Consider the following 19,388-nt stretch of genomic DNA (forward strand, 5'->3'; position numbering starts at 1 on the left):
AATGTCAGCCAAAATAAGTGAAGGGATGGACGCTGCTCAGCCGACCCCAGGAGTCCAGTGTTGAGGAATGGCCTTAGCCACCGTTCTGGCCATGCCCTCTAACGTGGTTCGCTCCATCCACTGGGCTGGGTTGTTCCCGATCCTGCAGCCACCGCCCCCTTCTCCCTATGATAGAAGTACAGGGAGAAGTTCCCCGTAGTAGCTGTCACTTTTCAAAAATCACTCGGGCTTTTGTACGAGTAAGCAGATATTTTGACAGATGGCTCCAGCAACCTGCTGATCCCTGGTGCAATGCTAAACAGGCCTCTGCAGACAAAAACAATAAATGCACATTTTTTTACCTGCAAAAAAAATGTGCATTTATTGCTTTTTACTAAAAAGTGAACTTACCCTTTAAAGTGGACATGAACACAAAAAACAAGATTTGCTCTTTTTAGGAATTCATCCTGTGAAGTAAGTTCACTTTTTAGTAAAAAGCAATAAATGCACATTTTTTTTGCAGGTAAAAAAATGTGCATTTATTGTTTTTGTCTGCAGAAGCCTGTAAAGCATTGCACCAGGGATCAGCAGATTGCTGGAGCCATGCAGGTCTCCTGCAGATCTGTCAAAATATCTGCTTACTCGTACAAAAGCCCGAGTGATTTTTGAAAAGTGACAGCTACTACGGGGAACTTACTAGTATGTTGATGTACTATGCCTACAGCCTAATATCTGTATTTGTGAGAATGAGAGCTAAGGAACCTCTGCTTCTGACTGTGCTAGTTGTGGGAAATTTGTAGTCAGAATTTGAGATGTCACTACTGTGATGCACACTGTTCTCCTTGCTGGAGGCTCCAGCATCAGAAAGCAAAACTTTGCCTCTAGCAAGATAGCCAGTCCACACAGAGACTCAGTACACAACAGGTATAGTAATGCAGGCCATAGACGGGGAGAAAACCGGCGTTTTTTTTTTTGTTTTGTTTTTTTTAGAAAAACTAAAAATTGGTCGTTCAATCAGCCGAAGTTACCACCATTGGTCGGCTGATTTTCGTCCCGTCTACGGCCGGCAATAATATAATAGCGGTGTCCCTGCAGAGAGCTCCACTATATTTGACATTTAAAAGAAGAAATAGAATATGAATAATAAGAAGAAAAAGTTGCAACATTGTATCTATTTGTATCCATTTTGGATACAGATGTTTCTGTTCGGATACAAATAGATACAATGTTGCAACCCTTATACTTTTAAATGTCAAATATCATAGTGGAGCTCTCTGTAGGGACACCGCTAATAGATTTGACAGAAGCATTGCGGTTGCAAACATTGCATCTATTTGTATGGATACAAATAGATACAGATGTTCTTTTCTTTTGGTCATGGCTCATGCACATTTTTTTAATCGGGAAAAAGATCGTCCGATTTGCCCATCATTGCCGTGAAAATCAGCCGATGGGCAAAATCGGACGTTTTTTTCCCCAACATGAACGATTAAAAAAAGTGTCAAAATCAAGAAAAACGGCTGACCAATTCAGCCACTAACGATCCGAAAATCGTCCGATTATTTTTTTGGACGAATTTTCTGCCGGTTTTCTCCCCGTCTATGGCCTGCATAAGTCAGTAGTGGGGAAAAGAGATCTGCAGGAGACATCAGTAGTAAGTAATACATCAATAGCAGAGGTTAAGAGCAAGTAACCTAAAGCTCAGGGGGTCAGGAGCAGAGGTCAGGTTATAGCAAGTAATACACAGATTGCAAGGTAAAAGTGCATAAGTGTATATTTTAACCACTTCAAGTCCAGATACTTTAACCCCCTTCCAGTACAGGCCAATTTTCAGCTTTCAGTGCTATTTCACTTTGAATGACAATTATGCGGTCATGCAACACTGTACCCATATGAATTTTTTTGAGACCGATAAAACTTTATTTTGGTGGTATTTATTCACCTCTGGCATTTTAATTTTTTTGCTATATAAATGAAAGTCCAAAAATGTTGGAAAAAATGTTTTTCTTATAACATTTTGCAAATAAATAATCTTTCTTCATAAATCTTGTCCAAAATGTATTCATCTATCTTTTTAGTAAAAAAACAAAATTCGTTTACAACCAAAAATTATTTTTTGTTACATTTTTATTTTATTTTTTCATATTATTTGGGTTTTTTTTTTAACATACTGTCATCCTAGCAGTACAGTGTCACCATAGTGACACTGTACTACTTGTGAGGGGTGATGAAGATTTTTTTTTTCTTTTTTTACACTGATTGTTTTTTTCTTTTTTTACGCTGATTACTTTACACCCACAAAGGCTGTAAAAGCAATCATTTGTCCTTCTCTCTGGCTGCATTCTTGCAGCCTTTGAGAAATACTGTGAGAGCTGTGATTGGTCACAGCTTGTCACATGGTACAAGGCTGTTGTGAATAGCCTTGTACCATGTGACCTCTGTGATCATTCACAGATTTCACTAGTAGTAAGTAATGACATCAGGAAGTGACATCTTGTTTACTACTATTCATGTGATCACTGATTGGCCAATCAGTGATCACATGAATTGGGACCTCGCGCAGACGTCCCGTACAGCGATCTGTGTTCCTCCAGACACAGTGGGCACTGATCATGGAGCCGCGCACTCCCAGGGAGGATGCAGGGGGATGTTTAGAAACGTCCACCAGCATTGGCAGCGCTAAGATTTAGCCTAGGCTGACAGGGAAGATACAGGAATACCAATTTCCTGGGAATAGACCCAGGAGTTTCCCCTGAAAATGTGGACTCATGCACACTGGACACTTTTTACAGAGGCTGTTTTTGGCTTTTGACGTTTTTTTTTCTACAGCCAGTAAACCCCCCAGCATGTTATCCTATGTGTCCATGCACACATAGACTGTAATCAGCGTTTTTTGGCTGAAAAAAACCCAAGGCTAGTGGGTTTGTAGAGGAGTTTTTTAGCTGTAAAAATGCTCTAACGCTGAAAAATTCGGTGAATCGCAGCAAACCAGCGTTTTTGAACTTTTTTTGGCCAAAAAAAAAACCCTCTAAAAAAGGGGGCTAAACGCTATTACAAAAACGCTAAAAACCACTGAAAAACTCAAGTTTTTAATGTGACTTTACACAGGTAACATTACCAGCATTATTAATACGTCCAGTGTGCATGGAGCCTAATGGTGATGTTACCTTAACTAAAAGAGAAAAATGGACTGTCCTAAGAAACAGAAGACAGGGTAGAACTTCTCGTTGTTTGTGATGATAGCTTCCTAGTGTCCCTCATTCTGTAGGATATTTCCCTATTTTGTATTTGAGTCCCCATCTTAATCCAAGGAAACCGCCAACATTTATGGAGCATCATGCAATTTTCTAGGGCAGGAGGCATATGAAGCCCACCTCTGTTTTCCCTATCATAGGAAAGTGTCCTCCCAGTTTTTCCAAGCAATGCTGTCAGTTATTCTAGATTTCTACAACATTTTAATGATTTCTTTTAGCTTTTGTGAGATGATAGTTGTAGCTGATGGCCAATATGCCCTCATTTTGTTTTTTAGAAGGAACTAAATTTTGGTTTTCCCTTTTGCACATTTCCAGTGCTATCTTTTTGTGAAAATACCAATTGCTGTATTTTGTTATTTTAGCACTACGAGCCATGAAGTAATATTTGTCTGGGAACAGTAATGTGATATATTAGTTTACACAGCTTTTGGCAGACAGGTGAGAGTTGGGAATTTAACTCATGACCTTGTGTTCTACTTACATTTTACTACACCTACTCGTCACTTAGGGCTTGAGCAAAACAAGCTCTGAGGTCATTCAAATTGGGGAAACTGCAAAAAAGGGAATAAATAGCATTTTGTATTCATAACATATTCAATAAGGTGGATTTTCTAAAGGCGCATAGACTGTGCACTTTGCAAGTGCAGTTGCACTTATTTTCCCCAGAGCTTAGTGTAACTGGTGAAGCTTCACTTTGCAAAGAATACCCAAATCAGGTGCAAGGAGAATAAAAAGCAGCATTTTTTGCTTGCACATTATTGGATGATGGAAATCGGCAGAGCTTCACCACATCCAGTATGCTCTGGATAGAATGTGTGCAACTGCACTTGCAGAGTGCATGGTCTATTTATTTGCCTTTGGGAAATTCTCCCTAAAATCTAATGTGTTATTGAATAACCACAGCATTGTCATTGATTTGGGGGGGGGGGGGGGCTATGGTGCCATTTATACAGTATATGCCACAGGTCCACTTTCTAAAATGTTGTTATAGTAATTATAACTGTTAATGTATTAAAAAGTGCAAGAAGTTTTAGTATATGAAATTGGCTTGATATCAGCCTCTGGAAACAAAAATAGAATTCTTTTAATTATTGTGGGTGATAATGCAGTTTATTCAATTACCAGTGCGTGGAGCAAAGCCCTGCAACATACAGAAACCAATCAGAAATAATTTTCCAGAATCCAGATACAGTACATAATAGGTTCAGATCGGTTCCTATAGGTTCTGTATTTTGCACCAGTCAGGTGAACATTTTGCTCTTGTACATGGCACGATGCCATACAATGTAAATTGTGGGTGCATGTGCCTGTGTGGGTTTCGTCCGGGTACTCCAAAGACATGCTGGTAGGTGAATAGGATCCTGTCTAAATTGGCCCTAGTTTTTGTATGTATGAATGTAAGCTAGGGACCTTAGATTGTACACCCCTTGAGGGTTAGGGAGTGATGTGAATGTATAATATATATGTAAAGCGCTGGGTAAATTGACAGCGCTATATAAGTACCTGAATTAAATAAATACATTTCTGTGCCAGTGAGACATACTGAAGCAGATCATGATCCCCTCCCTTTGGAGACTGGGCCGCAGGGCAGTATTCCAACATAGCGACCCCAAACACACCTCCAAGACGACCACTGCCTTGCTAAAGAAGCTGAGGATAAAGGTGATGGACTGGCCAAGCATGTCTCCAGACCTAAACCCTATTGAGCATCTGTGAGACATCCTCAAATGGAAGGTGGAGGAGCGCAAGGTCTCTAACATCCACCAGCTCCGAGATGTCATAATGGAGGAGTGGAAGAGGACTCCAGTGCCAACCTGTGAAGCTCTTTTGAACTCCATGCCCAAGAGGGTTAAGGCAGTGCTGGAAAATAATGGTGGCCACACAAAATATTGATTCTTTGGGTTCAATTTGGACATTTTCACTTAGAGATGTACTCACTTTTGTTGCCAGCGGTTTAGACTTTAATGGCTGTGTTTAATTATTTTGAGGGGACAGCAAATTTACACTGTTATACAAGCTGTACACTCACTACTCTACATTGTAGCAAAGTGTCATTTCTTCAGTGTTGTCACCTGAAAAGATAGAATAAAATATTTACAAAAAATGTGAGGGGTGACATACATACTGACATAAGAACCCCATAATGCAGCATTTGGCCCAGAACTATTGATCGGTGGCATAGCTCAGGTGAATAGATTTCAGCCCAGAAAATAAAAAATTTTAGTCAGTTGTAGTTCCGGCCAATACCCACCATGAATTCCTCTGTATTTGGCAGCGTTGGATATCTTCTCCACGGTTCGATGAATCTCTGCTGACCAATTGATTCCACACTGGATTGGGGCCCTTTCCTTCCTCTTTTTTTTCTATGTCCCCTTATTGCTCCCCCCCTCTCTTTTCAGATCTTTCCTCGTTCCTTCATCTTCTTCCTGCATCTATAGCCTTCTCCCTTATTTTCCCTAAATATTCCTTAGGCAGGTCATAGACGGGCCGTTTATCTGCCAAATTTTTGGACGATAAACGAAAAATCAGTCGGCCCCGTATGCCAATGCTGCCACCCATGTCCACGAGAAATGGCCGTTTTTTTGCAGATTTTCCAGCATGACCGATAAAAATAAATGAGGAGATCCGCGAAAAACGGCCAACGGGCTGGCCCCACTAACAGCGTGATTATCGGCCGATTTTTCGTGCGGACGAAAATTCGGACGATAAACGACCCATCTATGGCCTGGATTACTGGGTGTTTGTATCTATACCCCCCTATGTTTATCTTCTACCTAAATAGGAATCCTAATCTGACTTCTCTCACACTTGTCATTGTTACATGTTGTTATTTCTGTGTATTGTTGACTATCTGATGTCATTTTGACGTGTCTTTGTCAACTGTTATCTTGGTTTAATTCTCAGTGAACTCCTGTAAAAGAAATTGGAGTCAGTTTTGAAGCGACAGGCCCACTTTAAGGTGATGCTAGTGCAGAACTGTTAGAAACTGATTGGATGACAATTGCATTCTTTGAGAAGTGTTTTTAGTTTTTTTGGTGTGACTTTGTTGGGCTAACATTTGCTAAATATTTTGCTCTGTATGGAATGATTTTGACAACTATTATGACAATTCCTTCAAAGCTTAAAGTGTTACTAAACCCACAACTGTAAAATCAGACTGTATATGCAGTAAGGCATGCCTGTTATACTCACTGTGGAATCTAAAGAGTTAATCCTCCATTTTGTGTAAAAAGGCTGTTGGATCCTTTTTTCTCTGATCCTCCCCTTCTTCCAGTGTCCCCCTCTTATCTGCCGATAAGACATATCGGGTGAAGTCACTCTGCACATGCTCAATTTGGTGTGTATTGTTATAGAGGTTTGTTTTGTTTTTTTTCTTGGGAGAGTGCATGTGATCAGCACAGGGACAATCAGCACTGTCCAGACAGAAGTCAGGGGTTCTGCATCCTCCTAGAGAAGAAGGAAAACTCCTCCTAAAAGCTTTAACCAGTGCTCTGCTGGACACTGATAGAAGTTACAAGACTGCTCTAACTGATGATGAGAAAATTTATTTAGCAGTTTATATTTTGTAAAATTATTACATGTCCATGTTGTGTGTTCTGTGGGAGACCAGATATAGTGAATGCAGGGTCCTGGGAGACCAGATATAGTGAATGCAGGGTCCTGGGTTTAGGAACACTTTAACTCCCAGTTTTGCGTTACTTTAAATAGTTTGGTTGAGCCAAGCTGGCCCAGACAAACTATTCCCATTACTAAGAAATGTGACTGTTGTCAGCGCTGTATAAACTGTATGTAACATCAGCTATACACAGTATACAGCAATGTTTTCTGGCAGCGGTTCAGGGACTTCCTGTTCCCGGAATCAAGTCAGGCTAAGCACTGCTCAGCCATTCACAGGAAACCTTGTATTTTTCTCAATGAATACAAGACTTTCACTGCTTGGCTAAGGTGGAGAGGCGGGCGAATGATATCACGATTGCCACCTCAGAGAATCAAAGGAAGCATTGTATTCACTGATAAAATACAAGACTTTCTGTGAATGGCTAAGCTGTACTCAACTCTGCTCAGTTTTGTATGAAAACGGGACAGGAAGCCCCCGAACCTCAGCCAGAACACAGCACTGTATACAGTATGTAGCTTATACTATACATAGGTATACAGTGCTGACAGTGGCCACAGCAGTTACTGTAGAAAAGGAAATCGTTTGATTGGGCCCTAACAAACTAATCGAACTAACACATAACCTAGAGTTAGGCTTTAGAAGATTTCCTTCCCTTGATTCTAGTAGTGCTCTGTGGTCATTATGGTCATCTACCAGGTGCCCCATTTCTTGGCTTTGTATCGTAGTGTTGGAGTGTTATATTTTTGTCCAAAATTGTGTATATTATACTCCCTTCAATTTTTTTTATTGTCAAGCAAACGCAGTTATTTTCCGTGTTCACGTTTGTAAATCTATGGTAAAAAATATCCACACCTACACCTACACACCTCTGTTAAAATGTCAGGTTTCTGCGAGGTAGAAAATGAGACAAAGATGAATCATTTCAGACCTTTTACCACCTTTAATGTGACCTATAAATTGTACAACTCAGTTGAACAACAAACTGAAATCTTTTAGGTGGAGGGAAGTAAAAATAAAAAACCAAAAATAATATGGTTGCATAAGTTTGCACACCCTTAAACTAATACTTGTTGAAGCACCTTTTGAGTTGATTACAGTACTCAATCTTTTTGGGTATGAGTCTACCAGCATGGCACATCTTGAATTGGCAATATTTGCCCACTCTTCCTTACAAAATCACTCCAAATCTGTCAGATTGTGAGGGCATCTCCTGTGCACAGCCCTTTTCAGATCAGCCAACAGATTTTCAATTGGATTCAGGTCTGGGCTCTGGCTGAGCCATTCCAAAACTTTAATCTTCTGATGAAGCCATTCCTTTGTTGATTTGGATGTATGCTTTGGGTCATTGTCATGCAGAAAGATGAAGTTCCTCTTCATGTTCAGCTTTCCAGCAGAAACCTGAAGGTTTTGTGCCAATATTGACTGGTATTTGGAACTGTTCATAATTCCCTCTACCTTGACTAAGGCCCCAGTTCCAGTTGAAGAAAAACAGTCCCAAAGTATGATGCTGCCACCACCATGCTTCACTGTGGGTATGGTGTTCTTTTGGTGATGAGCAGTGTTGTTTTTGCTCCAAACATATAATTTGGAATTATGGCCAAAAAATTCATCAGACCATAACACATTTTCCCACGGGCTTTTGGGAGACTTCAGATGTGTTTTTGCAAAATTTAGCCAGGCTTGGATGTTTTTCTTCATAAGAAAATGCTTCCATCTTGCCACTCTACCCCATAGCCCAGACATATGAAGAATACGGGAGATTGTTGTCACGTACCACACAGGCAGTACTTGCCAGATGTTCCTGCAGTTCTTTAATGTTGCTGTAGGCTTCTTGGCAGCCTCCCAGACCAGTTTTCTTCTTGTCTTTTCACCAATTTTGGAGGGACGTCCAGTTCTTGGTAATGTCACTGTTGCGCCATATTTTCTCCACTTCATGACTGTTTTCACTGTGTTCCATGGTATATCTAATGCCTTGGATATTCTTTTGTACTCTTCTCCTGACTGATACCTTTTAACTATGAGATCCCTCTGATGCTTTGGAAGCTCTCTGCAGACCATGGCTTTTGCTGTAGAATGTGACTAAGAAAATCTCAGGAAAGACCTACTAGAACAGCTGAACTTTATCTGGGGTTAATCAGAGACACTTAAAATGATGGCAGGTGTGTACTGACTCCTGATTTTGAATGTGATTGCTTAATTCTGAACACAGCTACAGCCCCAGTTATAAGAGGGTATGCACACTTATGCAACCACATTATTTTAGTTTTTTTACGTTTACTTCCCCCCCCCCCCCCAAAAGATTTACATTTTTCAATTGAGTTGTACAGTTTATAGGTCACATTAAAGGTTGAAAAAGTTCTGAAATTAGTTATCTTTGTCTCATTTTATTTTAGGAATGCACCGAAATTTCAGTGGCCGAAAAGTTTTGGCCGAGAACACCCCTTTCGGCCACCGGTTGAAATGAAAAAAAGCACCCATACAGGTGCTGAAAAACCCCGCCCCTCACCGCCGCTGCCGCCACCAGCCGCTGCTCGGTAGTTCTCAGCCTTACCTGAGAAATCATCGAACGATCCCGGCGCTGGGCATAGTGATGTGAAGAAAAGATGGCCTCCACTCATCTCTATACCCTTGGAGGACCGGAGCGATGTCACCTCCGATTCCGGACATTTTTTTTTTCTTTTTTAAAGCCCTAGATCAATGCTTTTTTTTTTTTTGATCCAATGCTTTACATTGCAGAGGAGAGATGTGGGGTCTTATTGACCCCATATCTCTCCATAAAGAGGACCTGTCAATAATTATTTCTATCACAAGGGATGCATGCATTTCTTGTAATAAGAATAAGAATTTCATCCAATGCTTTACATTGCAGAGGAGAGATGTGGGGTCTTATTGACCCCATATCTCTCCATAAAGAGGACCTGTCAATAATTATTTCTATCACAAGGGATGCATGCATTTCTTGTAATAAGAATAAAAGTGATAACATTTTTTTTAAAGGGAAAGTACAAAAAAACAAACAAAAACATTAAATACATAATAAAAAGAGTTTAAAGTGCCACCGCCCCCTCGTGCTCGCATGCAGTGGTGAACTCATACGTAGGCCATGCCCACTTGTAAATGGTGTTCAAACCACACACGTGAGGTATCGCCATGAACGTCAGAGCAAGAGCAATAATTTTCGCACTAGACCTCCTTTGTAACTTTACACTGCTAACCTGTAGAACTTTTTAAAGCCTCACCCATGGAGATTTTTAAGTACCTCAGTTTCACTCCATTCCATGCGCAATTTTAAAGCATGACATGTTGGGTATCTATTTACTCGCCGTAACATCCTCTTTCATATTTTACAAAAAAATTGGGGTATATATTGTTTTTTTTTAATCAAAGTGTATTTGTTTCCAAAAAATATATATTTATTTTTAAAAACTGGGCGTTTCGGTTTTGGTTTTGGGTTCAGTTTTCGGCCAAGTGCATTTCGAAGTTTCGGTTTTAGCACCAGAATATTTATTTCAGTGCACCACTAATTTTTTTACATCACAGAAACCTGAGATTTTAACAAGGGTGTGTAGAGTTTTTATATCCACTGTACATACCAAGTATTTAGCAAACACTTTCGGTGTTCTATTCCTGCTTTGACACCCAACTAGCAGAGACATTACACTGTTCAGCTTTGACTCTTGTCTGTACATTTTTGGCTCCTCCCTTTATGTTATGGTGTATGTTAAATCATACAGCGTGTCTCCAGTTATAGCCTGTAATGTAAGCAAGTGAGAACTGACAGCTGATGTTCCTTCGGGCATCGTACATATTGTACAGAGGTATATAAACAGATCCTGCAGTTCCAGTTTTTTTTATCGGCCTTCTGAGACGTGGTATACGTGAGGAAGCAGATTGTGCGCTGACTTGTTTACATTCTATGTTATGCTCCTCCTGAAACGTGAGCCTGAGAGCGAGAAGAATGGCTGCTGCAGCGTGTGATCACTACCCACAGCCTCTTCAGTCCGCTCTGCTGTGTACAATGAGACATCTAATCAGCCCTGCAGATGACACAGCCTTCAGAAGAAGGAAAACTCACCTCCCGCTCTGATCATTGCTTGACTTAGCTTTATCTTATGTATATAGAATCATTTCACACTGCAAATCCATAGTAAACGGCACACGTGTGTTCTACATGTCTCATCAGAAAACATGGGTCACAAGAGGTCTAATTTTAGAAAGCCATGTGGCCCACGGGTTTATTCTAGCCCACCGCAGTTATGTGTGTTGAAATGAAAGCATGGATTTTAATATATACATACATTCCTGAAGAGTATAGGGATTTTATTGTTTGTATTAGGCACACAAAGCTGTAGATGTATCTTAATTGTCCATGTACAAATGTACTTTTAAAACCTAATTTAATTTTTTTTCTAGTTAATGTGTGTGTGTTTTTTGTATATGTTAAGTTTCTTAGATTGTAAGCTCCAAGGAACAGAGCCCTCCTAACCCTCTTGTTGAACTGTATCACTGTATTGTCTCTCTTCATATTATAAAGCGCTGAGCAAACTGTTGGCACTATATAAATCCTGTATAATAATAATTTCTAGAATATAGTATGATGCAATTACAGATCTTATATCATGATAATTTCTTATACAAAGATGTTATTTTCCAAAGAATTAAAGTAGAGTATTATCTAGGGATGCACCGAAATTTTGGTGGCCGAAACATTTCGGCCAAAAACACCCCTTTCGGCCGTTGCCCGAAATTTAAAAAAAAAGCACTGATACAGTTGCTGAAAAAACCCCACCACTCGCTGCCGCCCATCCGCCATTGCCTCTGCTCGCCCGCCACTCAGTAGTTCTCAGCCTTACCTGAGAAACCATCGATCCTGATGCTGGGCATAGAGATGAGTGAAGGAAAGATGGCCGCCGCTCTCTATGCCCTTGGAGGACTGGAGCGATGTCACTTCCCGTTCCGGCCATTTTTTATTTTTTTTAAAGCACTAGATCAATGCTTTTTTTTTTTTTTTGATCCAATGCTTTACATTGCAGAGGAGAGATGGGGGATCTTATTGACCCCATATCTCTCCATAAAGACGACCTGTCACTAATTATTTCTATCACAAGGGTTGCATGCATTCCTTGTGATAAAAATAAAAGTGATTACATTTTTTTTTTTTTAAAGGAACAGCGCAAAAAAAAAAAAAAAAACATTAAATACATTTTTCTTTAAAATGTTTAAAGTGCCCCCACCATGTAGTGGTGAACGTATACGTAGGCCATGCCCACATATGTAAATGGTGTTCAAACCACACATGTGAAGTATCACCATGAACGTCAAAGCCAGAGCAATAATTCTCGCACTAGACCTCCTCTGTAACTTTACACTGCTAACCTGTAGACATTTTTAAGCGTCACCCATGGAGATTTTTAAGTACCGCAATTTCACGCCATTCCATGAGCGTGCGCAATTTTAAAGTGTGACATGTTGGGTAACTATTTACTCATCGTAACATCCTCTTTCATATTTTACAAAACAATTGGGGTATATGTTGTTTTTTTTTGTTGTTGTTTTTTTTTTAATCAGTGTATTTTTTTCCAAAAAATATATATTCATTTCATATTCAAAACTGCACATTTCGGTTTTCGGCCAAGTGCATTTTGAAGTTTCAGTTTCTGCACCAGAATTTTCATTTCGGTGCACCACTTATATACAGGTCATTGTTTAACACAGGTTATCCATTCACGTAAGGGATAAATAAAGGAATATCAGGGTGCCATGGTCTCCCAATCAACAGCCATATCAAAGTACACATGTTTATAAATCATTGTCACACAGTACTTTAGTATATGAATTCGTAGTGACCTGGAAATAGCATGAAGATAGAAGTGGGATGTATGTATAGGAAGGTGCATGCACATGTTGACAATGCAGAGATTATAATCATATATGCGTGACTGGCTTTAAGAAGTCTTTTTTGATTGAGGAAAAGAACAAATTACAAATAAAAGAAGCGATTAGAGATATGGAATGGAGAGGTAGAAAAGAAAGTACATCAGGATATTTTAATATGGTTGGCTAAAAAAGACTTGTAGTTTTCTTGTTTCTGTCCTATTGATAAAATTTACATTTAGTTTCATTTAAGGATAAATCTTAAATGAATTTTCTAACTTGTATGATTGTTTGTGTACTGGTGCATGCACACAGATGCTTGCTTTAGCACAGAATTCCCAGTGTTTCCCCATGCTCTACCCCAGGAGCTTTACGCAAGAGGACAATGGGCTTGCAAATGTCTGTGTGCATATCAAAGTGGACTATAATATACACTGGTCATATAAAGTGCTGTTTGATGACCTTTTTTATTGTAGTTCCTATTTATTTAATTGTTATAAAATTGTTCCAAAAGTACAATTCCTTGCTCCACCACATACAGTTACAGTACAAAAAGCTGATCAACAACATGACAACTTTGTGGCAAGGTAGAGTAGGATACAATAAGTGCATAATCCTCTGTAAAGTCAGTAGAAATGTTTAAAGTGGAACTTCACTGCATCTGAGGTCTATAAACCAAAAACACTGTTTAATTCATTTTTATTATTCAAAGCAAACTTACCCATCCATCTATGTCTCCATGCTTTATCTTGCTAGCTACATAGTTCGTCTGGCTGAAAAAAGACAAAAGTCCATCCAGTTCCACCATTAAAAGAAAAAGTTATAATCCCATACCCACAATTGATACAGAGGAAGGCAGAAAAAAACCATCAGAGCATGGTCCAATTTGCTCCTGCAGGCGAAAAAAAAATGCTGAGAAATCACTGTGAAACACACCCCTATCATTTCTGGCCTTGGCCATCTTGATTAAGGGAACGTGATTCATGTAGCATTTACTTCCTGGAATCCATCTGCCCTTAGCTCAGACATGCAGGCAGGAAGGTGTGCTTAGCTGGGAAAACTCCTCCTTCTCTCCTAAAGACTCATGGGATGTGTGATATAATTTGCCTAAGCATAGAAACTGGGAAGTAACAGAAGAAATGTTACAAAAAAAGTTTTAAACAAGTAAATATCATATACTTTCCTATCTTTTTATTAATGCTAGCAGCATAAGAATTTTGAAAAATCAGTGCTGATTAAGAGAATGAAGTTTCAGTTTAAAGAGTTCCAGTGAAAATTAAAAAAAAAAACAAAAACGGACACTTACCTGTCCCTCGGTCCTGTGTTGTCCCTCCCCTCGCAGCCCGTTTCACCAGCCGCCCTGTGTTCCCAGTGCCGGCATCTTCAGTGTGGGAACCGGGCTGTGACAGCTTGCGGCTTCACAGCCCGGCGCTCACTCCGCATGCACGAGTAGTGCTGCGCCTTGTGAATGGTCCTGTAGTTTTCTGGGACCTGTCCCAGAAGACTACGGGGAGGGAGGACAACTTCTGCTTCTGATTGCCTAGGCGATCACAGTAGAAGTGGGAGTGGGTACCTGTCAATTTCGGGTACCCGTTTCCCAAAGGTGCCCATCCTTAATGGGGAACCGGGAACCAGTCCATAAAACGGAACTTCCCCTGTTGGGTGGAGCTCCGCTTTAAGTATAAAAAGCATGGTGATGGGTACCTACATATCAAGGATGCCAGCTTTCCTTATTTATTTTTAGTATTCATTTGTGTTCCTTTATGTTTTTATGGTGGCATTTATGTGAGGTTTGCTGATCTTTGCTCTTTGACACTTGATTCAAGTGTTAAATATGGTTTTATTAACAAATGTACATGCCTCTATTGGCTGTATGAAAAGTCTGGAGAAAGGCAGGAAGTCTCAAACAAGGAATTTTTGTTATTGATTGACTTTTTATTTAACATATGAGAAACTATAAGGTAAGGCTTCATGCACTTAGGGCTCGTTCACACTTGACTGTTTTACCAACGCTTGCCAAACGCCCCTATAGCGGTTTTTAACGCTCGGCAAATGCTCCGCAAACGCCGCATGCGCGGTTTAGCGGAGGTTGCTAGACGTTTGTCGAGCGTTAAAAATGCCCCACAAACGCCTATAATGAAGTTTGAATGTTGTTTCCGCAAACGCATCGCAACCGCACCGCAAACGCCGGCCGGCATTTCAGCAGCGGCACCATAGACTAGAGTAGGAGGCTTCAACGCCTCCTGACTCGACCAGAGGCGTCCGTTTTTCCACGACACTACCGCTCCCGTTAGAAAAGCACCATGTGCTGCAATGGGCAGAATTGTCCGAGGCGTTTGGGAAGCGGTAAAATTGCTTCCCAAACGCCTCTCTGCCGCCTGCACACAACGCTAGTGTGAATGTAGCCTTAGCCATACAGTATGCAGAGCCTGTGCAACTACTATCCTGGGACCCGTAGCTGCCATGTACTGCTGCCCAATGAGATAAATTAGAAGAGGTGGCTGTAGGCGGTCATACAGCACAAGTACACACGGACATAAGCTCTGAACGCACATTGTTTAGAGCATATGTCCATGCCATATTCTAGTTCATCGCAATGGGCAAATGTAAGTCCAAGGAGAGTGATTACACAGGCTCTGCAGGCTGTTGAGACCCTATCCCACTGTGTGCATGAAGCCAAACAGTGCATCAGTTTACTATTTAAAGTAGACACAACTGAAAAAAAAAAAGAATGTCTTGTGAAAAATGTTGTCCTTGGAAATGTTTTGTTGATAGGCAGGATTTTGCTAAAAACATTTGTACATACTGTGCTTTTTAAAACTTTTACCATTTTGTTGAAATGTAGTCCTCATGCACAGTTGACATTTTTACAGCGGCTGTTTTTGGCTTTTGATGGGTTTTTTCTACAGTCAGTAAACTCCCCAGCATGTTATCCTATGTGTCCATGCACACAGAGACTGTAATCAACTTTTTTTTTGGCAGGGGCATTTTTTGGCTGGAAAACACCCCCAGGACTAGTGGGTTTCTAGAGGCGTTTTTTAGCTGTAAAAACGCTCTAACACTGTAAAACACAGCAAACCAGTGTTTTTGGACTTTTTTCAAACCCCCCCAAAACGCAAACTCCGCTAAACGCTAATGCAAAAACACAAAAAAAAGCTGAAAAACTCACGTTTTTAACATGACTTTACAGAGCTGACATTACCAGCGTTATCAAAACGTCCAGAGTGCATGAGGGCTCACACACTGATGACCTTTAAAAAATGTTTTCTTTTTTTTTTTTACATGGTGTTTATACCAAATAATTTAACTCGGCTTCAGAAATATCTGATAGAACAGCGTTCTGAGCTTGTTTTGTATACTTTGAAAAAGTATCTTACTTATTGTATGACATCAGAAGCATATTTTTGCTTCCCCCTCCCTTCCCCCCCTTTTTTATTTTATATACCCTCCCCCTTCTACCTTCCTTCCTTCATCCATCCTCTTCCCCTCCTTCTATTTGTCATCATCTTGGACTGTATTCTTTCTGATGCAGTCTTCTTGAAGAAGACAAAAACACTCAGCAGTGCCCTCCATTGCCCACAAGGTGTGGAAAGACTTCTAATTGGCATTACCCCCTGGCCTTCCAATTTCCAGGGGTTACCTAGTATTCTTTGTACAAGATGTTCATGGTTTACTAGACACACTGAGGAGATCCACTGATTATCACCACATTTTGGTTACACTGTACAGATATTATTGCAATGTTTTACGTTGTTGGAACCTGCTGTTCTTTAATATAAAAAAAATGAAAAAGAAGCATATTTTGAAAACTTCCTAACATACAGTGGACCTTCATATAAAACGTTTGTAGTTTTCTCTATATATCTTGTCCTAGTGACACCTCAGCAGGGTCACAGTCAGCAATCAATGGCAAAAGTTCTGTACATTCCTCACCTTGTTAAAAAATTGCTTTTATGGCTGTCTGTGGGGTATTTTCCCTAACATCCTCTCCTTGTATCCATGGAAAATCAGTAATCCCCTAAACAGGAACACAAACAGCAATGTAAAACACATATTTAGAAAAACAATGATGGTCCTTCATAAGTCAGTGAGCCGACCAGTGACGAGATGAATGCAAAACATAATGAACATTTTGGTCAGGGGAATCAGAATTGACACAGGCAGCTATGAATTTGGCACAGCATGACCCTGACTGACCAAAGCACATTTCATCCAGTCATCAATGTTACATTATGCCCCAAAGTAAGCTAGATGATGATCGTATTCTCAAAAACTGTGCATGCTTTGGTATTGTAGGGTAATTACTGGTTTTGTTCTGACAGGTGGACATCATGCAGATGTGCATCCTAGAGATGAAAGACCGACCTGGAAAACCATTGTTCCACCTTGAACATTACATTGAGGGCAAATATATCAAATATAACTCCAACTCTGGATTTGTCAGGGATGACAATATTCGGCTCACTCCACAGGTAGGCTTCATTAAAGACTGTAAGGTCCCGTCCACATTACTGCATTGTGAAAGCAAAAATTGGCATCTGAGGTGAAAGTCTGGCCACATTTCATTAATATGATGGAATCCCAGGAACATAAAGCACGATAACTTTCCATTGAAATTCTGCCTGCTTTCCTTTGCTACATCATGAATGGTGGAGAAAGCTGCACTGATCATTTTCACGTCTGTCTTTAGAGTTCCCACTGTGAACGAAAGAACTATGTTTTGCAGCACGTATCCCAGAAATGCACGTTGGTTCCTGGTGGTCTCCCACAGTCACATTATTTAAAGTGACTTTGTTGCTTTCTCCAGAAAGATACAAAACGTAGCTCCCTACAATAAAGCACTGTGACTACTTACCTCTCCAGCAGCCATCGAGTCTGACCATCTCTATGTTCTAGTGCTGTCGCCTTCAGCAAAGCCTTCAAAGCCAATGGCCAATATATCACTTCTAAATCCTGTAGTGACACTGGGGCCAAAGTGAGGAGCCATAGTAAAATGGGTGGATACAGGCATTCCACACGAATGATGAAGACTTCGTTAGAGGCAGCCACTCTGGAAGACAGAGGTGTTTGAAGTTACCACCTAACAAAGATATAAGTATTTACAATTTTCTACTGCAGGCTGTTAATCTTCTGATTTTTTCGGTGGTCTTTTTTAAAGCACTCTTGGGTTACTACTGTCGTATTGGTGCGGCCACTAAACTTAAAACGGCAATTAATTTTTAATGTAATTTTCTTCTTTTTTAATATATATTTTGTTGGCCCTGCACTTCCTCTACACCCTACACATCTATTTTGCATCAGAAAAGGAGATTGTTTTCCAAAAATGTGTTATTTTTTTTTAACAAAATTACTGGGCTGTGCTTTGTTTTGCCTTTCTGTCCAATGTTAGATTACCATTTGACTGATGTAGAGCAGCAGAAAGGCCCTTGCTGCCACTATGTAGTGAAGTGTATGTTTTAATGCTTTTTATTTGCACATTTCTCATCATTTTTCTGTTGTTTTTGCCTCCTAGGCTTTCAGTCACTTTACATTTGAACGATCAGGACATCAGCTGATTGTTGTTGACATTCAAGGAGTAGGAGATTTATACACGGATCCTCAAATCCACACAGAGGGTGGCACTGACTTTGGAGATGGCAACTTAGGTATATTACATTATGGTGTAACCTTCATGCTTGTATTGGAGTGGAAGGCTGTCCTGTATAATAACATTTGCTGAGGTCTCTAGAAGACTATGGGCACAACATTACTGTATAATTGGATGCTTCCACTGTAGCGTCACTAGAACTTAATATTTCTCACATCCATGATTCCATTATCCCTTTATTTATTTAGAATTTATTAGGGATGCACCAACATTTAAATGGCCAAAACGTTTCGGCCAAAAACACCCCTTTCAGCTGTTGGCCGAAATGAAAAAAAAAAAAAAAGCTCGGATACAGGTGCCAAAAACCCCCGCCCTCGCCGCCGCCCGCCCTCACCGCCACCACTCAGCCTTACCTGAGAATCCATCGATCCCTGCGCTGCGCATAGACATGAGTGAAGGAAAGATGGCCATCACTCATCTCTATGCCCTTGGAGGACCAGAGCAATGTCAGCTCCCATTCCAACCATTTTTTTTTTTTTTAAAGTACTAGATCAATGCTTTTTTTTATCCAATGCTTTACATTGCAGAGGAGAGATATGGGGTCCTATTGACCCCATATCTCTCCATAAAGAGGACCTGTCACTAATTATTTCTATCACAAGAGATGCATGCATTTCTTGTGATAAGAATAAAAGTGACAGTGCAAAAAAAAAAAAACCCCAAAAAATTAAATACATATTTTAAAAAAGTTTAAAGTGCCCTCGTCCCCCTGTGCTCGCACATAGTGGTGAATGTGTGCGTAGGCCATGCCCACATATGTAAATGGTGTTCAAACCACACATGTGGGGTATCGCCATGAATGTCAGAGCAAGAGCAATAATTCTAGCACTAGACCTCCTCTGTAACTTTACACTGCTAACCTGTAGAGATTAAGTACCGCAGTTTCTCGCCATTCCACAAGTGTGCGCAATTTTAAAACGTGACATGTTGGGTATCTATTTACTCGCCTTAACATCCACTTTCATATTTTACAAAAAAAATTGGGGTATATATATATATTTTTTTGCTTTCAAGA

At 40.2% G+C, this 19,388-nt stretch overlaps 1 protein-coding gene across 3 annotated transcripts in view; it reads left to right on the plus strand.

Annotated features, from left to right (window-relative positions):
* EEF2K (eukaryotic elongation factor 2 kinase) overlaps positions 1-19,388 on the plus strand; it is a 162,512-nt gene that overhangs the window by 106,703 nt on the left and 36,421 nt on the right. For all 3 annotated transcript variants that reach the window (XM_089674796.1, XM_089674798.1, XM_089674797.1), the window contains 2 exons: positions 17,049-17,198; positions 18,239-18,371. In XM_089674796.1, the coding sequence (XP_089530922.1) occupies positions 17,049-17,198; positions 18,239-18,371 (283 nt within the window). The remainder of the gene's footprint in view (positions 1-17,048; positions 17,199-18,238; positions 18,372-19,388) is intronic.

Source organism: Staurois parvus, unplaced genomic scaffold (genome assembly GCF_062004578.1).
Source record: "Staurois parvus isolate SC_StPar_1 unplaced genomic scaffold, SC_StPar_1.0 ptg000152l, whole genome shotgun sequence".
Lineage (NCBI taxonomy): Eukaryota > Metazoa > Chordata > Amphibia > Anura > Ranidae > Staurois > Staurois parvus.